The sequence below is a fragment of the Peromyscus eremicus genome, chromosome 6 (genome assembly GCF_949786415.1).
Source record: "Peromyscus eremicus chromosome 6, PerEre_H2_v1, whole genome shotgun sequence".
Lineage (NCBI taxonomy): Eukaryota > Metazoa > Chordata > Mammalia > Rodentia > Cricetidae > Peromyscus > Peromyscus eremicus.
This window is the reverse complement of record NC_081421.1, coordinates 40,198,959-40,225,271: the sequence shown is the minus strand read 5'-3', so window position 1 is coordinate 40,225,271 and position 26,313 is coordinate 40,198,959. Positions and strand designations below refer to the sequence as shown.

General features: G+C 40.7%; 1 protein-coding gene across 4 annotated transcripts; it reads left to right on the top strand.

Annotated features, from left to right (window-relative positions):
• The first annotated feature begins 208 nt into the window (after nt 1–208).
• Nucleotides 209–26,313, top strand: Slc33a1 (solute carrier family 33 member 1). 4 transcript variants are annotated; one of them, XM_059265424.1, is made up of 7 exons: nt 209–1,283; nt 8,675–8,865; nt 16,688–16,872; nt 17,297–17,414; nt 20,239–20,454; nt 21,596–21,790; nt 25,250–26,313. In XM_059265424.1, exons 1-6 carry the CDS (start codon nt 509–511, stop codon nt 21,761–21,763), a joined length of 1,653 nt encoding a protein of 550 aa, XP_059121407.1. In that variant the 5' UTR covers nt 209–508; the 3' UTR covers nt 21,764–21,790; nt 25,250–26,313. The 4 variants fall into 4 exon arrangements, with proteins under 4 accessions (XP_059121407.1, XP_059121406.1, XP_059121405.1 ...); XM_059265423.1 differs by lacking the exon at nt 25,250–26,313 and adding an exon at nt 25,063–25,243 and having other exon boundaries at nt 210–1,283; XM_059265422.1 differs by lacking the exon at nt 25,250–26,313 and having other exon boundaries at nt 221–1,283; nt 21,596–22,651.

Sequence of the window (26,313 nt, the reverse complement as noted above, 5' to 3'; positions counted from 1 at the left end):
CCGCCACCGGAGCTTGTCCTGATTGGTTGCCGCGGTCTGGAGGCGGGCAGGGGACTTATTTGGGAAGGGAACCACTTCCCGAAGCGCGAGGCAGGAAGTCATCCTGTGCCTCTGTGTGGGCTGAGCCGGGTGCTGGCTGCAGTGGCCGCGGAGACCTCCTGGCAGCGGGTAGGCAGGCGGGCTTTCGGGTCCCGCCGCACTTGCGACCCGCCACCATCGCAGCGCCACGGCCCGCTCCGCCAGCCTCGAGCCCGGCGCGCCCGCCGGGAGTGCTCCTGCAAGCTCCCTGAAGTTGCTCCTCCGGGCAGCGACCCAGGCTTCGCCTGGGTCACCGGCCGGGGATCTGGCTCCGTGCTGCAAAACAACAACTAGTCTCCCCGCGTCCGCCCTCCTGGCGGTGAGCCTCCGAGACCCTGGTCCAGAGCGGGTTGCCTTGGACCTGGGACTAGACTGATCCCAAAACGCCAGCCTCAGGCCACCACAGACCGGGCTCTGCGTCGCCTCTGATATGTCACCGACCATCTCCCACAAGGACAGCAGTCGGCAGCGGCGGCCAGGCATGTTCAGCCACGCTCTGGATATGAAGAGTGGCCCGCTGCCGCCGGGCGGCTGGGATGAGAGTCACTCGGACTTGGTGGGCGGGGAGGGGGACCGAGAAGCTCTTCTTGGAGATGCCGGCCCCGGTGACATCCCAAAAGCTCCGCGGAGCTACAGAGCCGAACTAAGTAGCATTTTGTTACTGCTCTTTCTTTACGTGCTTCAGGGCATTCCCTTGGGCCTGGCGGGGAGCATCCCACTCATTTTGCAGAGCAAAAATGTTAGCTATACAGACCAGGCTTTCTTCAGTTTTGTCTTCTGGCCTTTCAGTCTTAAGTTGCTCTGGGCGCCCTTGGTTGACGCTGTCTACTTTAAGAACTTCGGTCGTCGCAAGTCCTGGCTTGTCCCTACTCAGTATATACTAGGAATCTTCATGATATATTTATCCACTCAGGTGGACCATATGCTCGGAAATACTGATGGCAGAACACCTGATGTGGTTGCTCTCACTGTGACATTCTTTTTGTTTGAATTCCTGGCCGCCACACAGGACATCGCTGTGGATGGTTGGGCGTTAACTATGTTATCCCGCGAAAATGTGGGCTATGCTTCCACGTGCAATTCTGTGGGCCAAACAGCAGGCTATTTTTTGGGCAATGTTTTGTTTTTGGCTCTTGAATCTGCTGATTTTTGTAACAAGTATTTGCGGTTTCAGCCTCAACCCAGAGGAATCGTTACCCTTTCAGGTACTATACTTAAACTGTTATACTGTTTATTTTATGCTTGTGAATACTTTTTACAAACTTTTGATGGGATCTCTCTTTTGCTTGCATTTAATTTTTTTAATGATGCACAAAGTATTTTACTTCATTTCTCTTTGAAATTAACATACACAATAATGGCTTTCATTATGAGATTTTCACACACACACACACACACACACACACACACTCATGTACTTTGCTCATGCTCTCTTCCATAACACACCCTTGTTCTCCTCCCTCCGAGTCCTCTTCCTTCACATAGTTCACACACACTTTTTTTTTCTTTTTAGATTCTTTGTAGGAGAGAAACCATGTGACATTTGTCCATATGGGTTTGGATTATGTCTGAATTCTGTTTACTGGATTTTTTTTTTAAGGGTCTGCATAGCCAACCTCAAACTCAGTCCAGCTTCAGCCTCCTGAATGCTGAGATTACAAGCATGTGCCACTATATCTGGCTTCTTTAAATTTACCAGGAATCTATGTGGTAGATGACTTAAGTATGTTTTCTGTTTTTGTTAAAATGTGTGTCTTTCAAGTATCACTAAAGGCCAGTCCATGACATTAGCACAGTCATATTGATCAGTACTTTTCAGTGAATGGGGAAAACAACTGATAAGATAACAGAGCCCTGAGTTAAAGATCCATGGGCACATGATGCACAAGTGCACATTTAAAAAATACTCACATTTTAAACATGGTTCACATTTTTCTTTTGTGATTTGGTGGATTGAGATTTTTAGTCTCTTGCTTTCTCATCTTTTCCCACCTTTATTGTTTCACGAATAGTCCTTATCTGGCAATCTGTTGAATGGCACGGGTGGTTAATATAAGCTTTCTGATGTTGGCTAAGTGACAGGATTCTAAGGGCCTCCTGCAAATAAAAGAATGCCTGCCAACTGGGAACAGTAGAGATGAACATTGGAGAGGCCCAGAATAGCCAGCCATTGACTGTGGTAGAGATAACAGTTGACATTATTCCTGGTTGGATCCTTACTTAGGCTGATGCTGGTTTTCTGAATAGCTCTTTGAATAACTAGAATGTGAACTTTGTTCTCTAGAAGATTCTAAAATAGCTTACTTTAAAATTTAACTTTTCTATCTGTAGTGGACTTTTGTTTTTGTTTAAAGCATTTTTTTGGGGGGGGGGGGTTCGAGACAGGGTTTCTCTGTGTAGCTTTGCGCCTGGAACTCGCTTTGTAGACCAGGCTGGCCTCGAACTCACAGAGATCCGCCTGCCTCTGCCTTCCGAGTGCTGGGATTAAAGGCGTGTTAAAGAGTTTTTAATTTTAATGCTAACGTATGTCATATTACTAGTTTTGAGGTTTCTGTAACTTGGTAATAATGAAACCATATTCTCTGGATTCTGTTTCTGTTTGTGTGTCCCTGATGCTGGGAAATGAACCCAGTTCTCTTGCATAAAAGGCAAACTGTTTTCCACTGTGCTACGTCCCAACCTCACTAACCAGTGGCAGTTTTTCCTTATCCCTCTCAGTGCTAGGGTTCTACTGTTGACCTTTGTCTAGTCCTTAGTTTCTGAAAGGAGGCTAAACTGGTATCAAAGCTCCATCCTTCTCAGGATCCACATACTTAAATTATGCACCACCATGCTCAGTTTAACTAGCTAGTGGTTTTGAGGAATTTAAAGAACATGGAATCATATGAAGGCAATACCATTGCCTAGGTAAATAAAGAGGAGGTAAGCACACTGTCTAGAAACTGCGTATTAGTATCTGTAACTTAAAAACAAACCAAGCAGCCAAGGGCTTGAGAGATGACTGTGGTTAAGAGCTCCTGATGCTCTTGCAGGGGTCCTGAATTTGGTTCTTAGCACCCATATAGTGACTTACAACCCTCTCTAACTCCAGTTTCGGGGGATGCAGTACTTTCTGGCCTTCATGGACACCAGGAACACAAAGTGCACTTACATACATACAGGAAAACACTAATACAGGTGGAAGAGAAAACAAACCTTTAATTTTTTTTTAAATTCTGTGATTAATTACAGGCACTGCAGAAGGAATGTACCGAGAAAGAACAGTTTGGACATTTAGAAAGCAGTAATCTAGACAGCATATTGAGAGCAGGAATGATGGGATGAGATAAAATCTCCAGGAAACAAAACCTTGGTTCTACTGACTGGCTTTTTCATAGCTTCAGGACAGTCCTGATCTCAGAAGTAGGCCTTTTCTCTTCTTAAACCCTTTGTTTCCCCAGAACCTGAACAAAGAGAGACCCTTTAAGCAGCAAGGGATGAGAAATCCAGAAGGGCGAAAAGATGATGCATTTGTTTCTTCATGTTTATGATGAGGAAACTGCTGTTAAAGGACTAGAGACACGTACTTAGAGCTTAGGTGTGGTGATATTGTGCACCCCAATAAAGTTTGCCTGGGATCAGAGGACAAAGCCAGCCGCGATATTAAACTTAGAGGTCAGGCAGTAGTAGCACACGCCTTTAATCCTAGCATTCGGGAGGCAGAGAGCCATCCTGATCACTGAGAGTTCAAGGCCACACTGGGAACAGCCAGACATGGTGGCACACGCCTTTAATTCCAACACTAGGAAGGAAGGAAGATGGCAGGGCACAGAAAGGTATATAAGGCATGAATAAAAAGGAAGTTTCTTTCTTGAGGCTGAGGATTTAGTAGAGGTAAGAACATGGCTGGCTTGTTCTGTTTCTCTGATCTTTCAGCTTTCACCCCAGTGTCTGGCTCCAGGTTTTCTGTTAATAAGACCATTTAGCAATTTGGGTTACACTTAGGTGTTCGTGGCTTTTAATCTAATATTTTGCCTATATTGCTAGGAAATTAGGAAAACCCTCAAGGAAAACCTTAAGATCTAAATATGTGCTGATGGGGCTGGTTTTGTTTTTTTCTTTTGTTTTGTTTTGAGACAAATACAGCATTGTGACTCCGCCTATCTGGAAAGATCACCCACTTTTTGAATGCCTGGTTCTTAGAAGTGATGGGTTCAAGTTTTTATTTTTTAACTGACCTAGGCTGAGCCACCGTGTGGGTGCAGGGAACCAAATGTGGGTCCTGTAGAAGAGCAGCCAGTGCTCTTTATTGATGAGCCACCTCTCCAGCCCCCACATGACTTTTAAATTTACTTTAAAATAAGATAAGTATGTACATATAGGAATCAATCAGAGAGAAGGGGATACATTTCTCTGAAGAAAAACTAATGGATCTAAATCAAACTAGTAAAGTGCTACATATGAGGCATACATTTTTGAACAGGAAGAAAGCAGACTAATGTCTCCATAGTGATAAATTAGTCTTGCAGTACTCATCATTTTGTGTAACTAGAAATGCTTTTTAGAATTAAGCATACTAGGCTCATTACTGAATAGATAAATTATTTTTTTGTTTTTCTAACGTTGGCTGTAATGCATCCTTTAGCACTCGTGTTAGGCTTAAGATATTGCAGTGGAAGACAGATCAGCAGGTGCGAAGTGCTTGCACCTCAAGCCGAAGACATGATTTTGATTCCTGGAACCCACAGTGGAAGGAGAGAACCAACTCCCAAAAGTTGCCCTCTGACCTTCACATGTGCTCTGTGACATGTGTACCTGTGCCCATGCATGCACACAATCGTAAGAGCAGTAATAAACAGAATATTACCTTTCATTCAGTTGTGTGGGGAGAAGTTAGGTGACCCTTGGGGAATGGTAAGGGTTTTTTTGTACTACTAGGGATTAGTATAATATTAAAGGGTTCTCTTATGTTAAAATATTAAGACAAACAAGATGGCTCAGTGTCTCGGGTGCCTGCTGCCAAGCCTGATGGCCTGAGTTTCAATCCCTGTGACCCACACGGTAGAGAAAGAAAACTATATCTCACAAGCAGTCCTCTGACCACCACCACACACATACACATACATGCACATGAATAACTAAATATCAAACCAAGAAAGTGGTGTGGATATAACCTATAACAGAATTCACTAGTTTAGCCATGTGGGAGAGGGTGTATATGTGATTGTGTGTGTGTTTCCATGCAATTTTACTCCATGTATATATAGCTTTTTGTAACTAACATGACAATCATGACTGACCTTAAGATTCCTTTCTGTTATTAGCATGTCTCTCTTAGCCTCAGCCTCAGTCTTCTTTTTTTTTCTGATGGGAGGACAGACAGAACCTCACTCTAGCCCAACTCTCTGGCTATCCTAGAGTCATTACATAACCCTGCCTGAATTTGAACTTGTAGTAGTCCTCCTGCCTCAGCTTTACAAATGCTAAGATTATAAGTGTTATCTGTGAGCTAGGCTTGCTTTTGATCTTTATAATTGTTAGACCAGAGATGCACCGTCTCCTCCGCTAGCCTCTCAAGTGCACACCACACTGTGGTACTGCCCGTGCCATTTTATTTCTGTACTAGCCCCCAATGCATAACCCGTTTTCTCTCTGTGCTTACGTTTCTCATTTTAGTTACTTTAATAGCTTCATAGTCTATTTGTTTTACAGAATAATATGAATTGTAAAGGACTATTTGAATCTGATGTGCTGTTTTGGTTTTGGTTTTTGAAACAGAGTCTTAGGCAGTCCTGGCTGGCTTGGAAGTAGCTGTGTAGACCAGGCTGGCTTCAAATCCAGAAAAATCCACCTGCCTCTTCCTCTGCCTCCCTCATATTGATATTAAAGGTGTGTGCAACTGTGCCTGGTCACAATGTTTCTTACTAAGCTATTTGTCCCTAAGATTGATGTTGGAGACTATCTATACCATGAAGTACCAGCCACTATAAAAATACACCATGAACTCCACAATGATACTATATTAGGATATATAAGATGAATTCTTCTAAAAAATTTTAAGATTGATAATATTGTTTATTTATTTATGTGTGTATGTGTATATACACACTTATGTATATGTATCTGTGGAAGTCAGAGGACAGCTTCATGGACAGTTCTCTTTTACCTTTATGTGAGTTCCAGAGATTGAACTCAAGTGGTAAAGCTTGTGCAGTAAGTACCGTTACTGGCTGAACCATCTTGCCAGGTCCCTAACTTTGAGCTTCAAATGAGCTATACTGCTTTTCTCCTGAGCGTATAATGGATATTAGTGTGCCAGCATTTATATTGTGTGTATGTGTATAAATTTTTTTTTTTTTTTTTTTTTGAGACAGGCTTTCTCTGCATAGCACTGAAACTTGCTCTTTAGTCCAGGCTGGCCTGGAACTCATAGATGCACCTGCCTCTGCTTCCCGAGTACTGGGATGAAAGGCATATGCCACCACTGCCTGGCCAGCCTTTACATTTTTATTCATCAATGGTAAATTGCTACATGCTCTTAATATCTGCATTCATGAGTGCATTAGGCAAGTTCTTGTAGGCACTTAGAATATTTAGTCAAATCTCATGTCTGTGAAGGTTGGACATGAGCTTTGTCATCTTGGTTGTGCATTAATATGCATCATGCTGGAGGGCTGATGTGTACTTTCACAGAGATTGGTACACTGTACTCTGGAAGCGATGTTCATAACCAACAGGCATGGGCAGTGTGTGTAATGGTTATGCTGAAGCAGGGATTAAGCCTTTATTTCTGAGCTCTTGGCTTTTCACTCTTCTGTACATGTGAGGTTCAGAGACTGAATTCTGGCTCTGAGTGTCCCGTTGTGACTACTTCCTATGGTTCATGCTGTTATTTTTCCCCCAAAGCACAGGGAAATCAGAAATAGACTTACCTGTGCATATAACATCCTTCTGTGGGCATTGGCATAAAGAAATTTAAATTCTAGATAATTTTTTTCATTAAAATCATTAAGATGTACTAAGCAAAATTATTTTTCCTTGAGAATTGAAGCTCCTAAACCTAAAATATAACTGAAGAATCTATACTTTTATTTAATTCTTTTTTTGTTCATTTGTTTCTGTGGTTTTTTTTCAAGACAAGTTTCTTACCACCCCCCCAAAAAACCCAAAAACCTTTTAATTGGAATTTCTGTTGGCAGCCCTTACAAACCACCAATAAAAGCTTTCTTAATGAAAATACTGCTGTAAGTGAAACTCTCTAAACAAATCATCATTCATCTCATTTTAAGATTCATTTTTATTATTTTTAATTGTGTATGTGGGGGTGGGTGAGTATATACATGTGAGTACAAGTATCCATAGAGGCCAGAGGCACACTGGAGCTGGAGTTACAGGCCACTAGGTGTGAGTACTGGGAACACTTTGAGACAGATGTGTTTGGGTCTGAATCGAGGGGCAGCTCCAAAGCCCGCTTCTTAGTGAGCTCAAACAGCATTTGGCAGTTTATCATATAATGTACATTACAGAGGGGCTTGTGTAAAAATGCTTTGTACATTTATATCATGTGGTATGTGCTCTATTATTGCTGTTCCTTCTGGCTGTTAGGAAGATTCTTCTAGGTCATTACTCTCTCCCCGCTACACATTTGTTAAATCTCCTTCCATGAAACAATACAGACAGCACACCATGTCTTCATTTATCATCTACAGATACTGCAGAGAGGTTCATCTCAAAGAGATTAACCCCGGTAAAAAGTTTAGAAATAAAAACTTTTAAATGTGAGCTGGCAAAAAGAGCTCAGTGGGTACTTGCCATGCACACCTGACCATCTGTTCAATCCCTAGAACCCACAGTGGAAGTAGACTCCCCAGGGTCCTTTGATTTCTACATGAACTTGCATCTGCATTCTGACACACATGTATTACACACCCCCCCACACACTCACACTCAGGGGGCAGGGGATCTAAAGCAAATAATCATGTGGTTGGTTTGGGATGGAGAGTTTAGGTTTTTTTTTTGTTTTGTTTTTGTTTTTTAAAAACAGGACTACATATAGTGGCTTCGAACTCACTGTCTAGTGAAGCATGGCCTTAACTGTTGATCCTTCTGGCTCTGTCTCCCAAGTGTTGGGATTACAGGGATGTTCCTGCACCCCTGGCTCTGTGTCTCTGGCTGGCCTTGAATTAACTTTGTAGCCCCAGTTAGCCTCAGACACTCTTGTCAGCCTCCCGAGTGCTGGGAGTGCAGGTGTGCACCACCGTGCTTGGTTCAGTCACACATTCCTTGTCACCTAGACTGTCATAGTTTAGCACAGGAAATGTTTGGGTCTATAAGTATAACTAATAAACCTTATGTGATGTGAAAATCATTTCCTTCCCCTACCCAAAACATTTTAATTACATCTGAACCCACCCCCCCAAGGTAAGTATCAGTCAATTTTGTGTCTATATGTTTAAAGAGTCAGGGCTTTTTTATTCATCTGCTATGTCTCAAACAAAGTTTATAGCATAAAAGTTTAATTTTTTTTTTTTTAGGTTAAGGAAAGTTGTATTTTATTTAGTTTCAATGAAGTTACATTTCAAAAATTAATTATAGACTAAAACATTCTTAATTTCAGATTTTCTTTTTTTCTGGGGAACTGTGTTTTTAATAACAACGACATTAGTAGCTCTTCTGAAAAAAGAAAACAAGGAAGTGTCAATAGTAAAAGAAGAAACACAAGGGATCACAGATACTTACAAGCTGCTGTTTGAAATTGTAAAAATGCCAGCAGTTCTGGCATTTTGCCTTCTGATTCTAACTTCAAAGGTAAGAGATTTTTAAACAATTTATCATTATAATGAATACGTTCAATGTCTTCCCATAAGTCCCCTTCTAATACCATAGGATTTAACAATGAAAAGCAATATTTCCTGCATACTAAATATATTTTTAAGTGATGTTATCAAATATCACTTCTAAGTAAGCTATACGTCTTGGGATATTGAAGTTATGTCCATATATAGATACTGTTAACGATAGTAATGGTTGGAATGAGATGTACACCTTGAAGTGACAGAGCTTTCTACCATTATAAGGAACATGCCCTTAATATTGGGGTAGTAAAAAAAAAAAAAATGGGGGTAGTAAAATCATTCACTGAGAATGTGGCTTTCAAAGATAAGGAAGTGTATGAATATTTAAAAATCCATTGAATTATTTTTTAAAATACTGAAAGGAAATTACCGTGAAACAATTGGGATTACTGGTAATTTACATTTTTCATTAAGATATCTTTGCTTAGCCAGGTGGTAGTGGCGTAAGCCTTTAATCCCAGCACTCAGGAGGCAGAGGCAGGGAGATCTCTGAGTTCAAGGGCAGCCTGGTCTACAGAGCAAGTTCCAGGACAGCCAAGGCTACACAAAGAAACTCTCTTCTTAAACCTCTCCCACACCCACTCACCCCAAAAGTCTCTCCTTAGCCAGATGTTGTGGCTAATGCCTTTAGTTTCAGTACAGCGGAAGTTGGGGCAGGAACATCGATATCACATCAAGGCCAATCTGGGTTATAGTCTAAGGCCCCGTCTCAAAAAACAAAACAAGTCTCAGTTCTGTAGCTCTAAAACTTTTGAAGATATTATGCTAGAAGCAGGGTAAGCAAGTATATTTTGCTATAATAGGCTGTAGCATATTCCCAAAGTCTAAACTTAACAGTATTTTTTAAATTCATCTACATGAACACACTACAGCGGTCTTATAAGAGGCCTAGAGTAAATGCTGTAGCTTCATTTCTTTCATTTTAATAATGAGTTACTCCTCTTTAATGATGATGGAGAAGTAGTTAGAAGAAAGGTTCAGGGAAGATAACATTGTATTCAGTCACGTCATTTAGAAATGAACATTTTTTGGCACATTCCTTTGTTTTCTATTGTTTTTGAGATAGGGTCTCACTCTACAGCCCTTGCCTGCCTATAACTCACTCTGTAGACCAGGCTGGCCTTGAACTCACAGAGATCTTCCTGCCTCTCTCTGCCTTTGGAGTGCTGGCTTATTCTTTTTTAAGCTCCTTTTCTCTGTTATATGTGTGCATGTAACTATATATATACATACTTGATGTATGTCTTTACACAACAGTTTAAAAGTAGAATTGAATCATATTATATATAATTTTATAGTTCTTTTTGTCTTATTCCAGACATATTCCTGTATCATTCAGTATTTTTAATTATGTTTTAATAGCTACATTAATAGTCATAGTATGTAAATTTGCTATGGATTTTTTAATGAGACAATATCATGTGCCTAGGGGCTAGCTTCAAACTTAGTATGTAGCTGATGTTGATGTTGAATAGTTTTTAAAAGATTTATTTATTTTTATTTTATGTATATAGGTGTTTGGCTTGCATGTATGTCTGTACCACATGTATGCAGTGCCTGTGGTGGCCAGAAGAGTGCATTGGATCCCCTGGAACTAGAGTTACAGATGACTGTGAGCTGCCTGCCACGTGGGTGCTGGGAACTGAGCCCATGTCCTCTGGAAGAGCAGCCAGGGGCTCTTAGCAGCTTAGCCTTCTCCCAAGCTCAGTGTTGAATGTTTCAGCTCCCTGCCTCCATCTCCCACGTGTTAGGACTATGGTGTGCATCACGTTTAACTTAGGTTTTATTTGTAGTGAGTTTGTTCATCTCATTACCCTAAATCCCATTTTATGAATATGCCAGTATTTCTTTTTCAAGACTTGTGTAGGTGATTGTGGTTTATTGGGAATAGTGCTTCTGTAAATATTCATGTGGGTGATTTTTGTGTGTGTGTGAACATCTGTTCTTATTACTGATAGGTAAATATTGATGAGTTAAATCACCAGGTTATAGGAATTACATAGTATATACGTCTAGGCAGTTTTTTTTTAAATAGTGGCTCTGTTAGGATAGTGAGGTAGGGCCAGAGAGACCTCTCTCTGCTTCCACCTGTAGCAGCCTGAGGAGTTTCTTTTCAGAGACCTGTCTATTCAGGTGAAGCTGGAAAAAAAAATTTTTTTTGTCTGTTTCAGGGTAAGTCAATATAAAACAGGGTTGAAAAATTGGAGGTGCTTAGGGAAGTGAGAATACATACTCTTATGGGGGCATAGGCTTCTCAAGGGTCTCTATAATAGCCATATATGATTTTGCTTCTGAAGCTACATCTGAAAGGTTGTAAAGGAACAGAAATGAGATCATAGGGTGATACCTGAGGTGCAGTGGAGAGAAGTAAAGCTGATAAGGTAACAACCTAGTCACAAGGTTTGCGGTGGGGGTTGAGATGTTTTTACAATAAACAAAAGTCAGTAGTCTTGTGAGATTCTCAGGAAGTATCTGGGAAAGGAGTGGGACTGTGCTGGAAGATATTATAGATTAGTCGTTATCCATGGTTCATTGTATCTTGACATTCTTATTTCAAAATCATTGCATAAAAGGAGTATTTGCTCTATGTAGGGAGTCTTCACAGCAAGTGTTGTTAATTGTGTTAATTGCATAGTAATTCTTTTTTCCCTCTTAATTAATATTTTCTTTTGAGAGCTTTAAAAGTGAGTCTGAATCTGCATTACTCCTACCCCAGCTCCTTCAAAGCCGCCCAGGTTCCCACTTCCAAATTCATGATTTCTTCATCACCATCATCTTCTGCTTTCTCCTTTTCTTCTTCCTTCCTTCTTCCTTTCGAAACAGGGTTTCACTGTATTGTCTAGCCCTGGCTGTCCTGGATCTCACTCTGTAGTAGCCCAGGCTGGCCTCGAACTCACAGAGATCATCCTTCCTCTGCCTCCCAAGTGTTGGGATTAAAGGTGTAAGCCACCGCCGCCTGACTTCATGATACCTTCTTTATGATTGTAACAGGTCTATACATATGCACACATGTATATATAATCTACCGAGTCCATTTAGCTGTACTTCTGTGTACGTGTGTCCAGGGCTGAGCACTTAGGATTGGACAACCTGTGTGGGAAGTTGTCCTGGGAGGAAACTAATTCTCCCTCTCAGCAGCCATTGACTACCTGTGGCTCGTCATCTAGGAGTGGGACCTTGTGGAATTTCCCTTGTCTGTGCTGTCATGTTAGCTTGTGTTGTTATTATGCTAGTCTTATTTAGGCAACTGTATTTTTTCCTGTTTTATTTTTATTTTATGTGCATTGGTGTTTTGCCATGGGTGTCGGGTCCTCTGGAACTGGAGTTACAGTTGTGAGCTGCCATGTGGGTGCTGGGAATTGAACCTGGGTCCTCTGGAAGAGCAATCAGTGCTCTTAACCACTGAGCCATCTCTCCAGCCCCTAGGCAACTATATTTTTGATAGTTTCCCTGTCATACATCGAAGACTCTTTCACAGCAGATGCTCTGTTGTTTTGAATCTTAGGTTCTTTCCACCTCCTCGCCCTCAGTTTGCCTTGAGCCTTACTTGTAAGTAAGATGTATCAGTTGGGGTTGTTCTCTGCATTTTGACTAGTTGTGGATCACTCTCTTAGTCTCTGTCTGTTGCAAAGAGAAACTTAGTTGATGAGGGGTGAGAACTACATTTGTCTGTAGGTATAAGGAGCCATATTCAGAATATAGTTAGAAATCATATTGATTTAGGAAAATGGCAGTAATAGGTTTTCCTCTCAGGTTTTAGCTCAGTGGTCTCTCCATTCATAGATAGTTGGCTAGGTTTACAGCCCCAGGTGTGTATTTCCTACTGTTGAGTGAGCCTTAAGTCCAATTAGATAGCTGCTTATTACCTGCTAAATAAAAGTGCCGCTATTGTATGGGAGCCCACAACTGACTAAGTTTCCCAGTTTGAATCTGAAGTCGATTCTGAGTCAGTAGAGTTCAAGCTTGCTTGCTCCGGGGCTGTGAGAAAGTCCTGATTAGCCCATGGGAAGGAACACACTATCTATCTAGATACATGCTGCTGACGCCAGCTAGAGGTACATCGAGATACAAGAGGAAACAGCCTGCTCCTTGACTCAAGGACAGGATAGATAGGGTTGAATGCCTGTGCTGTACATTGTTCTACCTCTGTCCTTCCAGACTATATATAAACTGGCTGTGAAATAAGCTCGGGGCTGTCCGGCATTGACTGGCAGACTTCTCGACTCTTTTCTGTCTTCTTCATTGTCTCTTCAATCTGCATGCCTCTACCTAGCTACCCAGCTGACTGTCGGCAGGCTCCGATGCTATTGCACCATTGCAGATATCTCGCCAGTCCAGTTACTGCTGTGGTTCATAGGCTTTACAGCGGGGTAGGACAACAATTGCCCCTCTCCCTTGGCAGTTTGCATGGCACTGTCTGATACTCTGAGAGCCAGCCCTCAGGGAGGCATCCGGGTCAGTTCTTGTGCCGAGTGTTTTGGTTTTTTTTCTTTTTCTTTTGTTTTGTTTTTCTGGCAGAATCTCACTATGTAGTTATGGCTGAGGTAGAACTCCCTGTGTAGATCAACTGGCCTCGAACTCACCTTCCTCTGCCTCCCCTGGATTAAAGGCTTATACCACTATGCCCAGCTGTGCTGTACTCTCAACAGACTCTGGGGTAAGGGGACTCTTTCCTTTTCCACGTCTGTTAGTTTTCCCTTTCTGTCCCCGGTTTCGGCTTCCTTACTTCCAACAGTGTGAGTTGATTGCTTCACATCCTTGAAAACATACAATTTAATTTTTGCAATTCTATTGAGTATGTAGTGGCACTTTGTTATGTTTATAATTTTATTGGCTATTTGATTATCCAAAGTTGTGTTTATCTTTAAATTGTAAAATGTGTGTGTGTGTGTGTGTGTGTGTGTGTGTGTGTGTGTGTGTGTGTGTGAAACACACACTGGGCCTATTGTTTTGTTAGATATATGTATTACAAATATTCCTATCATAAACCTTTTAAGAAGAAATGTTTAGTTGCTTTACGTATCTGTCATACAGAGTGAATATAATGCAAATGAACATTATGCACTAATTACAGTTAACTTGATCTTTGACCTTTCTATTGTGTTTTTTTTCTTTTATGTGTATTGGTGTTTTGCCTGCATGTATGTCTGTGCACCACATGTGTGCCTAGTGACTGGAGGTCAGGAGAAGGCATCAGATGCCTTGGGACTGGAGATAGTGGTGGTTATGAACCACATGTTGAGGTCCTTGGCTTCATAGAACCATTTCAAAACACAAATCAAATTCAGTATAGTCTAGTGAATAGTTAAAACCTTTTAAATTGAGATAGTAACCTATCTGTCTTAGTTAGAATTTATTGCTATGAAGATATACTGTGACCACAGCAACTCTTATAAAGGAAAGCGTTTAACTGGGGTTAACTTAAAAGGGTTAGAGGTTTAGTCCATTATCATCATGGCAGAAAGCCTCGTGGCATGCAGGCAGACGTGAGGCTGGAGAAGGAACTGAGAGTTCTGCATCTGGATCCACAGGCAGCAGGAAGAGATGGTGACACACTGGGCCTGGCTTGAGCATCTGGAACCTCAAAGCCCAACCCCAGTGACACACCTCCTCCAGCAAAGCCACACCTACTCCTACAAGGCCACACCTCCTAATAGTGCCACTTCTTATGAGCCTGTTGTGGTTATTTGCATTCAAACCAGCAATCTAACCATAGCTTATCTCTTAGTTTTCGCAGTTGTTCAGATAACAGTCTTTCTCAGTCCATGTTTCCTGGCCGTGATCCAATTCAGGACCTACTTCAGCATGCTGTAGGGTAAAGTCTGACTACAACTTAGAAATTATTATTACTTCTTTTTAGAGATTTTTAAAAATTTATTTATTTTTATTTTATGTGCATTGGTATTTTGCCATGGATGTCTGGTCTTTTGGAACTGGAGTTACAGACAGTTGTGAGCTGCCGTGTGGGTGCTGGGAATTGTACCCAGGTCCTCTGGAAGAACAGTCAGTGTTCTTAACCGCTGAGGCATCTCTCCAGCTCCCAAAATTACTATTATTTTTAAGAATGCAGAACTGTTTTATTTATTCATTTATTTATTTATTTTGGTTTTTCGAGATAGGGTTTTTCTGTGTAGTTTTGGTGCTTGTCCTGGATCTTGCTCTGTAGACCAGGCTGGCCTCATACTCACAGAGATCCACCTGGCTGTGCCTCCCGAGTGCTGGGATTAAAGGTGTGCACTACCACCGCCTGGTTTAAGAATGTAGAACTGTTTAGAGTGAGGCATGGTGGCTCTCATGTCTAATCTCAGTATTCAGGAGGTTGAGGCAGGATAGTTACTCTAAGTTCCATGGCTATGAAGCCATTCTGAGTTACACAGTGAGTTCCGAGTCAGTCTGTGCTACAAGAGAGACTCTGTTTCAAAAGAAAACAACAAAAAGACCAAATAAACCAAAACCTCACCAAAAAAAGAAAAAGAAAGACCAGATTTCTATAGAATGACCTTCTGTTCATGTTTCAATTTAGATAATGTTAGGTTCAGGTTATCCATAGGTTAGTAGGAACCTCACAGAAGTAATGTTTCTGTGTCTTCGGGGAATTACATGGGATCCATATCATGCTCTTATCCCCTGTTGTTTTGTAACTTTTAATTGCTTTGTTGAGACTGCGAAGTTAGTTTTTCCTTTTGTAACTAAACTGAATCATAAGGAAATCCCTGAGACTATATAGCTGTCTTATTTCAAACTTACTGTTTATTGATGTCTTTAAGAATTAATCTAATTAAGTATATGTTTTCTTTTTCCACCCTCACCCCCCTTTTTCCCCCTAAAACAGAGTTTCTCTTTGTAACCCTGACTGTCCTGGAACTGACTCTGTAGAGCAGGCTGGCCTTGAACTCAGAGATCCACCTGCCTCTGCCTCCCAAGTCCTGGGACTAAAGTCCTGTGCCACCATGCCAGGCTCCCTGTGCCACCATGCCATGCTCCTTTTCCGTATTTTATTCAACCTTTCCAGTATACTGTTTTCTTAGAATTGATTTTGAAATGTAAGATGCACTTGGAAATTTTTATTTTAATTTATGAAAAATTGCCAAAAAATAATGTGGCAGTGTTTCTTCATTTGAATCAAATTTATATATACTTAACCAGAAACTTTTCTTTTAAATTTATGATACACAAAGCAGTAAGTAGAATTTTAAACTTATAATAGATTGAGCTGGTGTTTGTTTTTTGTTTTGGTTTGTTTGTTTTTTGAGAGGAGGCTCTCTACATTGCCCTGGCTGTCCTGGAACTCTCTGTGTAGACTAGGCTGGCTCGAATTCCCGGAGAAATGCCTGCCTTTGCCTCATGAGTGCTAGGCTTAAAGGCGTGCCACTTCAACCAACTGGTTTCTACTTTTTGAGACAGAGTCGCTGTGTAGCCCTGGCTGGCCTGAAACTCATCATACAGACCAGGATGGCTTAGAACTCACAGCAGTCTGCCTGGTGCTGCTGCCTCCTAAAGGCTGGGAGGAAAGGCCTGGGTTGAACTTTTTCAAAGTGGAAATTTAGTTGTAATTAAAACCATCTACAGTTCTACCAATATTGCATTTTCCATTGTTTTCACCACATAATAGTAGTAAACCATAGTGCAAAATAGACCTTCTCTAACTTGACAACTGTGTACTTGTGACTGGCGGGTCAGTGATGTGACTGAAGGTTTTATAGACTATGTGTGTTTCAACATAGGCATCAGTCGCATGTGTCAGAAGCTAAACCACTTCTGTTTGTATGTTGCAGATTGGCTTTTCAGCAGCAGATGCCGTGACAGGCCTGAAACTGGTCGAAGAGGGAGTGCCTAAAGAGCATCTGGCCTTACTGGCCGTTCCGATGGTCCCTCTGCAGATAATACTGCCACTGATCATCAGCAAGTACACTGCAGGGCCCCAGCCGCTGAACATATTTTACAAAGCCATGCCCTACAGGTAATGACAGAGCCTGCCAAATACCAAAGGTTGTGTTTGGGATTGTGCACCTCGGGGGAGAGCGTATGGGTGGGACTGGGGGAGGCTTGATGCAGCCTTGATATCAGTGTCATTTAGGTGACTTTTCTCTTTTCAGATGCTAGCATGTCCTTTTGTTGTTGGGGACAGGCAGTATTTTTGTTTTGTTACTGTTATTTTGAAGCAGTGTCTCACTATGTAGCCCTGGCTGTTCTGGATCTTACAGTGTAGACCAGGCTGACCTCAAACTCAGAGATCCATTTGCCTCTTCCTCCTGAGTCTGAGATTAAAGACATGTGCCACCATGCCTGGCTCTAGCTAGTTTTAATACAGGTTATTCTTTAACGTAAAATGGGTGTCATCTCGGTGTTTCTTTCCTTTTTTTTTTTTTTTTTTTTTTTTGTAGATTATTGCTTGGATTAGAATATGCCCTGCTTGTTTGGTGGACTCCTAAAGTAGAGCATCAAGGAGGATTCCCCATCTATTACTATATTATAGTGCTGCTGAGTTATGCCTTACATCAGGTAAGCTGAGAGGGAAGTGTGTGTGTGTGTGTGTGTGTGTGTGTGTGTGTGTGTGTGTGTGTGTGTGTTATAGGCACAGGATTATGGAAGTATGTGGACCCTTGGACACACACGTAAAGGCCGGAGCAGGATGTTAGGTGTCTTACTCTATCACTTTCTGTAATGTCTTGCAACAGGGTTTCTCACTAAACCGGAAACTTGCCATTTTGCCTAAGCTGGCTGGTGATCTGCCTGTTCTGCTCCACAAGGTGGAGTGAGTTACAGGCACTCACTCATTTACCGGTGAGCATGGGAACTCTAGTCCCCATAGTTACAGAGGGAGTTTCTTATGTATTGTGTCATCTTCCAGTACCTGAGGAAAAATCTTCACAGCTACTTTAATGAAGTTGAAGGTTTCCACATGAATCTGACAATAAAGTAATTTGGTGGTGAATTGAAGTCTAATATCGTTTAACTTAGTGAGCGTTAGTCACGAAAAAGGAGTTTATCCATTCATTTTTTTAATTGTTCATTTATCAAGAATTTATTAATTTCAGAATTTATTCCAATGCTGTTTGCTCTTAGTAAGTATACCTTGGTTTATTCTTAGATGTAGGGGAAGGTGTTTGGGTTTATTTTTGAGACAGGGTCTTCCCAGATAACCAGGCCTAGGTTTAAACTTACTATGTAGCTCACACTGGTCTGAAACTGGAACTCCCATTGATTTTCCTGGTCATCTCAGTCTTCCAAATGCTGGGATAACAGGTGTAATCATCTCTACCTGGCTCAGTTTTGGATTCGTTCTTTAATTTCTGCTGTCTTGTCTTAAGCTGGAGAGACAGATGTAAGTCGTCTTAGACTTGGATTTTGGATGAACAGACTTAGGCTGAGGTTTGGGGCAGCTGTATGATAGACTGCCTGTGTGTGTGTTCTGTGTGCCGGCATCCCCAAAGGACGTGAGCTCTGCTCTGCTTTACCTCACTGGAGTTGCTCTTTCAGAGGGAGGGTTTGCTTCTGAGTAGAAGTGACTCAAGGAGGTGGCAGAGGCCCAGCAGTAAGGTTTGATATTCAACTGTAGTTATCGCTGATATATATTAAAGAGTCGCTGAATTTCTTAGTAAAACCTAGTCCAATCTTTTGAAAGTAAGATATATACTAACTTCTGGGTTTTTGACTGAAACCTTAACAGTCTCAACAGTTTTTCGTTTTGTTTTGCTTTTTTTTCTGTACAATTAAATAATTTAGGATCCAGGTGTGGTAATATGCTAAAATGCCAGCATTTTAGAGGTAGGGGCAGGAAGATCTGAAGATCAAGGTCAGTCTTGGCAACACAGTGAATTGAGGGCTAGCCTGGACTACGTGATACTGTGTCTTACAAACAATCAGTCAGTCAGTCAATAATGAATCCCATAGTGAATCATATCTAACCCAGCATAAGCTTGTAAAGGCATTGGGGCCAGTATGTCAAATACATACTTCTGTTTTGCACAAAGTTAGTGCCGGGCACATAATAGACATTAAAAGGAAGCATTTGGTTCAGTCAGTGGCTCTCTGTCCACCTAGGGAACGAAGTGTATGGACTAACTATGCCATTATAGTCCAAAGGCTGTGTTTCTTGGAGAACTTCTCAAAGTGTAGTCAGAGAAGCTTAGGCAACCACACAGGCCTTAAGGGAGAAGGAGATTCAAGGCCTCTTAGACATGAGGAATGATGTATGATCTATGATGGGTGGCATCAGTGTCACCATTTCTGATGTGTTAAGTGAGCTTGTGCTATGTGACAGCAGCTGTCCTGAGTGCTGAATGTGACTGAGTCAAGCCAAAATTTTTGCCTTTTCTGGAATTTATGTATTAAGGATATCAGGAAGCTTACCATGAAAGGTACCTCCTCAGTGTACCATTAAATAAATGGAATTTAATGTCTTCAGTCTAATGTGGCTTTGCTCCACCACTGAGCTACCCCTACCACCTCTGTATTTACTTTGGAATTCCATTGTTTATAAACACTCATGGAGCACTGCTCAGAGGAATACTGTCTTGGAAATAGTTTCTGTCTTTCTAATGAAGGGTTAATTAATTTTTGCCCCTTTCTGGTTATGTTTGAGACACTGTTTGTCTTAACCGGCCTTACACTTTACACTTGAAATCTTCCTAAGTACTAGGATTAAAGATGTATGTCTCTATTCCTGTCTCTCAGTTTTTATCTCCTAAGGTTTTTTTTTTTCTTTCTAGATTGTCTTATAAATTTCAAAATGGTATTCATCGATATCATTTATCTCTATTTTTGGAGCATACTACATATCCGTGTTTTCTTGTCTACTTCTCTACTATAGATGTAGAAGTGTATGTACGCATCTGTGATGTATGTGGGTACAGTACACACAGGAACTTTGTGTGGCTCAGTGCCACCTGACCTGGTTCTCTCCCTTCAGTCTCCTTTGACTGTTTATGGCAGAACGAGTCTTTATCTTTGGCCTAGGAGCACAGTGTGTACACTTCTAGTATGTTTTATCTTAATTCTTCATTTCCTGTTTCTCCAGTATATATTATATTCAAGGGAATAGTAGCGTTTTAAAATTCATCTTTATACCATCATGTTCTTGTAGTATGTTTGTTGAATTGAATTCAGTAAAAAATATGAAAAATTAATTTTGCGTTTTATGATTTCAATGTTCCTAATTTAAGGCATGGTTTGTAAGTCTGATCATAGATGTCAGAAAACTGGGCTCCATAGTTTATGCTTCCTGCTTGGTGCCCCATACTCAATCCCAAATACCCTCCACACAAAAAACGAAAAAAAGAAGAAAACCTCCTTCCACCATTCCAATGTTCCCTTCTTCTCACAGGTCACGCTGTACAGCATGTATGTGTCGATAATGGCTTTCAATGCCAAGGTCAGTGACCCTCTTATTGGAGGAACATACATGACCCTTTTAAATACTGTGTCCAATCTCGGAGGAAACTGGCCTTCTACAGTAGCTCTTTGGCTTGTAGATCCTCTCACAGTGAAGGAGTGTGTAGGAGCATCAAACCAGAATTGTCGAACACCCGATGCTATCGAAGTAAGTGTGTTTTAGTTTCAGATAACAATGAACAAGTTGTGAGATGTGTTTACTGTGTCTAAAAATCATATATCCCCATAGCTTTTAGTATGAAAATGTACATATTTGAGCTCTATCATAAGTAAGAGTAATTACAAATCTGTATCAGTAAGACCAGCTCAGGTAAAGGTGCTTCTCAGCAAGAGAGCCATCTCTCCCATACTGAGGTTGCCGAACTGCCTTTTACAGTGCTGCGAAAGAGCACCTCTGGCCCTTTATACACAGCAACTGTAGCTAAAGCCCAATGGTGAGTGTTTCGTTGGTAAATTACTTCAAAGTAATATTACTTGTGGGCCAGGCATGGTGAGGCAGAGGCAGGCAGGTCTCCATGAGCTCCAGACCAGCCTGGTCTACATAAGGAGTTCTAGACCAGTGGGGACTACATAACGAGACCCTGTTTGTTTCAAACAAACCGAATTAATTTTGTCTACTTTTAGAATAAATTCATTGGAAATCTCTTCACATTTTTAAATGTGAAAATTCCATTTTGAAAATCAGTATTGTTTGCAGTAAGTGCTCAAAGTTGTTTTTAATCCTGTTAGTGGGGTTGAAGAAATAAACGTAATGAACATAGCCAGACACCATGACATATGCTTATAATTCTGGCACTTGGGAGCCTGCAGCAGGAGAATTGTGAATTTGAGGCCAGTCTGTTTTCCACATAAACCTGATCTTGTCTAAAACCAAAGAAACAAAATAAACAGACATCAGTATAGCTTACCATTTGAAATAAGTGAAACATTGAATGAAGTCTTTTCTCAAAAATGTATTTGATTATTCTCCCTAGTTACAAAGTAGAAACATTAATTATTGAATACTTCCATAATGAAATCACAGAATATGGATCCAAGATATAGCTCAGTTTGTGTAATGCTTGCCTAGTGCAAAGTTCTGCGTTTTACACATAAAACCAAACTTAGTGATATATGTCTATAACCCCAGCACTACAGAGTTGTAAGGAAGAGATTCAGAAGTTCAGGTTATCCTTAGGTGTACATAGCTTGAAACTAAGCTGTCTTAGACCTTGTCTCTATAAAGCAAACAAGAAAAAAAGAAAAAGTTATAGTGTATTTGTTATACTGTTACACTTTTATTTTTATAGCTCTGCAAAAAACTTGGAGGCTCGTGTGTGACGGCTCTGGATGGTTATTACGTGGAATCCATTATCTGTGTTTTCATTGGATTTAGTTGGTGGTTCTTTCTTGGTCCAAAATTTAAAAAGTTACAGGATGAAGGACCATCTTCATGGAAGTGCAAAAGGAACAATTAATGCCAACATTACTGGACATTTTAGAAGGTAATTGTAGTTTAGTTTTACTGAGAAAGCTATGATAATCATTGTATAGGAGTATAAAATATTGTTTAATTTTAACTTAAAATGTCAAATAGTTGAAAAATAGAAATTTCTTTGTATGTTTGATCATATTTTTCCTTGCCTTATTAATGTATTTAATGTTTACTTAAGGCCAGGAAACAACTCTTTCAGTTGTATTACTTGGTTTCTGTTAATTTACTGACCAAAGCATATTTTAAGCTGCAATGGAATAGTCGTGGTTGGTCACCATGCTGCCAAGTATTGTTGTTAGTACCTGTCATTGAGTTGTATTTAACATTTTGGTACAATGTATCAAGTGGGACAAAGCTTAATATTCAGGTACTAACTAACTAGTTTGACTTTATTGGAAGTTAATTCTCACTTTAAATTGTAAATTTGTAAAAATTTATGTGGAATCTGATGCAAAGAAAATGTAGACTATTAAAACATTGAGTTGTTTTTCTGACCATAACCACATTGTACAAATGAATCTGTTAAAAATAACTATTTTAAATGTAATTTTTGCTTTTGTAAGCATGAAAGATTTATAAAAAGATTATTCAAACTATTTTTTTATAAATGAAAGCTATGGTTTTTAATTTATTGATTTCCCTACCCCTCCCTTTTGCAAAGCCATTTTGATTTCTTGTTAACTCTTGCCCTAGTTTACGGTATGATTTTTGTCGCAGTGCGTCATGGCACACAGACAACCAGTGAGGGGATCAAGTTTGTGGTGTGTGTGTGGTTGTGGCTGAGCTGTAAAAATAAAAACTTATGTAGTTTTTTTAATTACTGTGAGAAGAAAATGTAAACTTACAATTAAATAAAATTTCAATGAGTTAACACCATAAATCTTAAAGCTACTGTTTTAAAGAGAGAGATTTTGTGCTTTTGACAATCACCCTGTTGGAGATGATTTCTTAATTATTAATTAAGCACTTTATTACTTTATGCCAAATCAGGAATGGTATTTCTGTTTCTTTTTCTTTTTTTAAGATTTATTTATTTGTTATATATACAGTGTTCTGCCTGCATGTATGCCTGCATGCCCAAAGAGGGCACCAGATTTCATTATAGATGGTTGTGAGCCATCACGTGGTTGCTGGGAATTGAACTCAGGACCTCTGGAAGAGCAGTTAGTGCTCTTAACCTCTGAGCCATCTCTCCAGCACCCAGGTATTTCTGTTTCTTAAAACACATGCTTTTTTTTGGGAACCATTTTACAACTGTGTGGCTACCAAAGAAATAGCATTACTGTTGGATCAAGTCCACAGTATCTGCGAAATTTTAAATATGAATTGAATGTGATAACTTTTTTTTTTGTCTCCCCAAGACAGGATTTCTCTGTGTAGCCCTGGCTGTCCTGAAACTCCCTTTGTAGACCATGCTGCCCTCAAACTCACAGAGATCCACCTGCCTCGCCTCGTGAGTGCTGGAGTTAAAGACGTGTGCCACCACTGTCCTAGCCTAAGTTAGTAACTTTTGATGAGAAAAGGCCAAGGAGTTGCTTTCTACCCTTAAACTACAACCCTAACCCTTAGGGTTTTTTTTTAAATAATGTCTTTTATGTGGCCCAGGATGGCCTCAAATTTGCCTTAGTCCTCCTGCTGTGATCTCCCAAGTGCTGAGATTACAGGCATGTGCTGCTACAAACTCTAAAAGAGAATAGCAGACAAGAAATAAACTAGAGTGGTAGTTGTCGGAAGGCCTTGCTGGTCAGAGGCTGCAGTCTATCATGGCCTGGCAGCTTTCTCCAAAGCTTAGCAACATGAGGACTCCTACACCCCAGGGAGACTTCCTGCTCTGTACCTGCCCTTATCTGGAGAATGTCCCTGGGCTAGGAAGACTGACATTATCTGAAAGCTGTCTCTAAGCCTGATTGTCTGATTTGTCTTTAGCATGACCCTTGGCACAGTTCCCTGCTAGACGCCTTTCCCATGCTGCACGTATGGTAGTCAAGCCTTGTATTAGGAGCTCTGCTATAGACCTAGCTGCAACATACAAAGCCTTATGATAGGGAGTGTGCCACTTAATGCAAATTAGGGTTTGTCCCCAGGCACCCCAATCCCATATATTCCCTATACTTTGAAATAAAGTTTAGCCGATTCACGGACGTCATCTCCCGAGGGCTGTCTCCTGGTTGTCCTGACAGCCATTCAAACCCTGTTCTCTGCTTCTGCTCCCTCCTCCCTCGTGGACCAATGCACCAGTGATCTGGAGGAAGAAGCAGAACCACAGGTAGCATTAGAAAAGGAAAAGAAAACATGGAGTCCAGAAATTGTGAAGATGAATTGTAAGGAGTTTGTTACCTCTAGGAAGCAAGAATGATGCCCATATGAGTGGAACTAGGGACTTGTTCCCAAACAAATGTTTTTCTAAGTAGTTGAAACTGAGCATTGTCTTAAATTTAGTGGAAATAAAGGCACAGGATGTACAGGAGAAAGGGAACAATTTGTAGTGTAAACTAGAGACAGAAGAATAAAGAATATAGTATATATAGTTATAATATTTTATTTTTCTTATTTTTTTTCTTATTTTATTTTATTTTTTTTTTTTTTAAAGATTTATTTATTATGTATACAGTGTTCTGCCTGCAGGCCAGAAGAGGGCACCAGATCTCATTACAGATGGCTGTGAGCCACCATGTGGTTGCTGGGAATTGAACTCATGACCTCTGGAAGAACAGCCAGTGCTCTTAACCGCTGAGCCATCTCTCCAGCCCATAATATTTTATTTTTAAGATTATTTATTGTTTCATGTATATAAGCTTTTTGCCTCCATATATGTATGTAGGTATACTACATGCATGCCTGGTTCCCAGGGAAGCTAACAGAGGTTGTTGGATCCCCAATATCTCCAGTTATTGTAACTGGACTGGAGTTACAGAGAGGTGTGAGTTGCCATGTTGGTTTTGAGATTTGAACCCAGGTCCTCTATAAGAGTAGCAAATGCTGTTAACCACTGAGCCAAATCTCCAGCTCCAAGAAGATAGTATATTTTAATATTTATTATTGTAAAAATTAATTGATCAGCTTCATTATTTTGTCTTTTATGAAAACAAGAATTAAATGTTGTTAATTCTTCAGGATCAGTATCAAAGTAATTTTGCTAATTGCTCCTCAATCTAGAGTTGGGCATCAGCCCTCTAACATTTCTTCCTTTTTCTCAGCCCTTCCATCTTTTATCTATATTCTTCATTACAAGTATAGATTTCTTGTAAAGTGTAATTAGAAAATAAAAACTTCTTTCTTTAGGACAATTGGTATCTCCTGAGTGATGAAATTATTCTTCTCCATTATCTAAGCCACATATTCCAGCAAATCCTGTACATCATAATTCTGCCTAGGACCTGCCATGAGAGTCCCAGGTTGAAGAAGTGCTGTGTACTCAAGTTAAACTAAAGAGAATGTCCTATGGGTATTTCTCCTTTAAAATCCGCAGTGGGAGCTGGAGAGGTGGCTCAGCCGTTAGGAGCACTGACTGCTGTTCCAGAGGACCCCAGTTCCATCCCATCACCCACACGGCGGGTCACAATCTCCTGTGGCTCTAGTCTCCGGGCATCTGTTGTTCTCTTCTGGCTAGTGTGTGCACTCGGTGCATATCCATGTGCTCAGATAAGACACCGATACACATAAAAATAAAGAAATCTTAAACAATTAACAACTTCTGATTACTGCCTTGGCCCAGCACTGCAAAAAGTTAAATAGAAGAAAACAAAGAAAAGCTCTTCCTTGAGCACTACACCTGTCCACTGTGGTCATCATTAGAGGTTTCTGAACTATTAGTTGTAGCAGCCAAAACTTAGTACTTGATTCAAGATACCATTCAAAAGTCCTCATATCAATTAACAAGAGGATCCATTATTTTAAAAGGTAGGTGTTTGGTAATTCCTGTTTTACACAAAAAACAGAGGCACAGGAGAAGGTAAGTGATTTTTCTTTTCTTTCTTTTTTTCCCCCCAGTTTTTTCAAGACAAGGTTTCTCTGTGTAGTCCTAGCTGTCCTGAAACTTACTTCGTACACCAAGCTAGCCTCAAATGCATGTTGATCCGCCTGCCTCTGCCTCCTGAATCCTGGGACTGAAGGCGTGCATCACCACTCCCAGCAGTAAATAAGTGATTTTTCTAAAGACAGTTTGCTAGTAGAGTCAGTGCCAACTGTGGTCCCCACTGTGAAGCTACTGAGCTGCTGCTGTTGCTCTCTGATTACCAGCTCACCTGTCCCACACCATAGTCCCTTTGCACCATCTAAATTAGCTCCTAAACAATGACAAGCTTCACATTGTATCTCTCATTCTTAGACCAGTATACCAATCTAGTATACCAATTTATATCCTTTGGTTCATAACCTTATCCTGCACTTAAATAGTCCCGTAGAAGTGAACTCCCACCTCTCATGTGCCAAGATTACAGGCACATACCTGGTTTATGTGGTGCTGGAGAGTGAACCTAGCACTTGGAGCCTGCTGCCCAAGCACTCTACTGACTGAACCAGCATCTCCAGCCG

What these genes read in the sequence shown, in the direction of transcription:
- Slc33a1 (XM_059265424.1), top strand. Translation starts at nt 509, where the DNA reads ATGTCACCGACCATCTCCCACAAGGACAGCAGTCGGCAGCGGCGGCCA. An exon ending in AGGAATCGTTACCCTTTCAG is followed by an intron (nt 1,284 to 8,674) that starts GTACTATACTTA and finishes TCTTAATTTCAG; the next exon opens with ATTTTCTTTTTTTCTGGGGA. An exon ending in TTCTGATTCTAACTTCAAAG is followed by an intron (nt 8,866 to 16,687) that starts GTAAGAGATTTT and finishes TGTATGTTGCAG; the next exon opens with ATTGGCTTTTCAGCAGCAGA.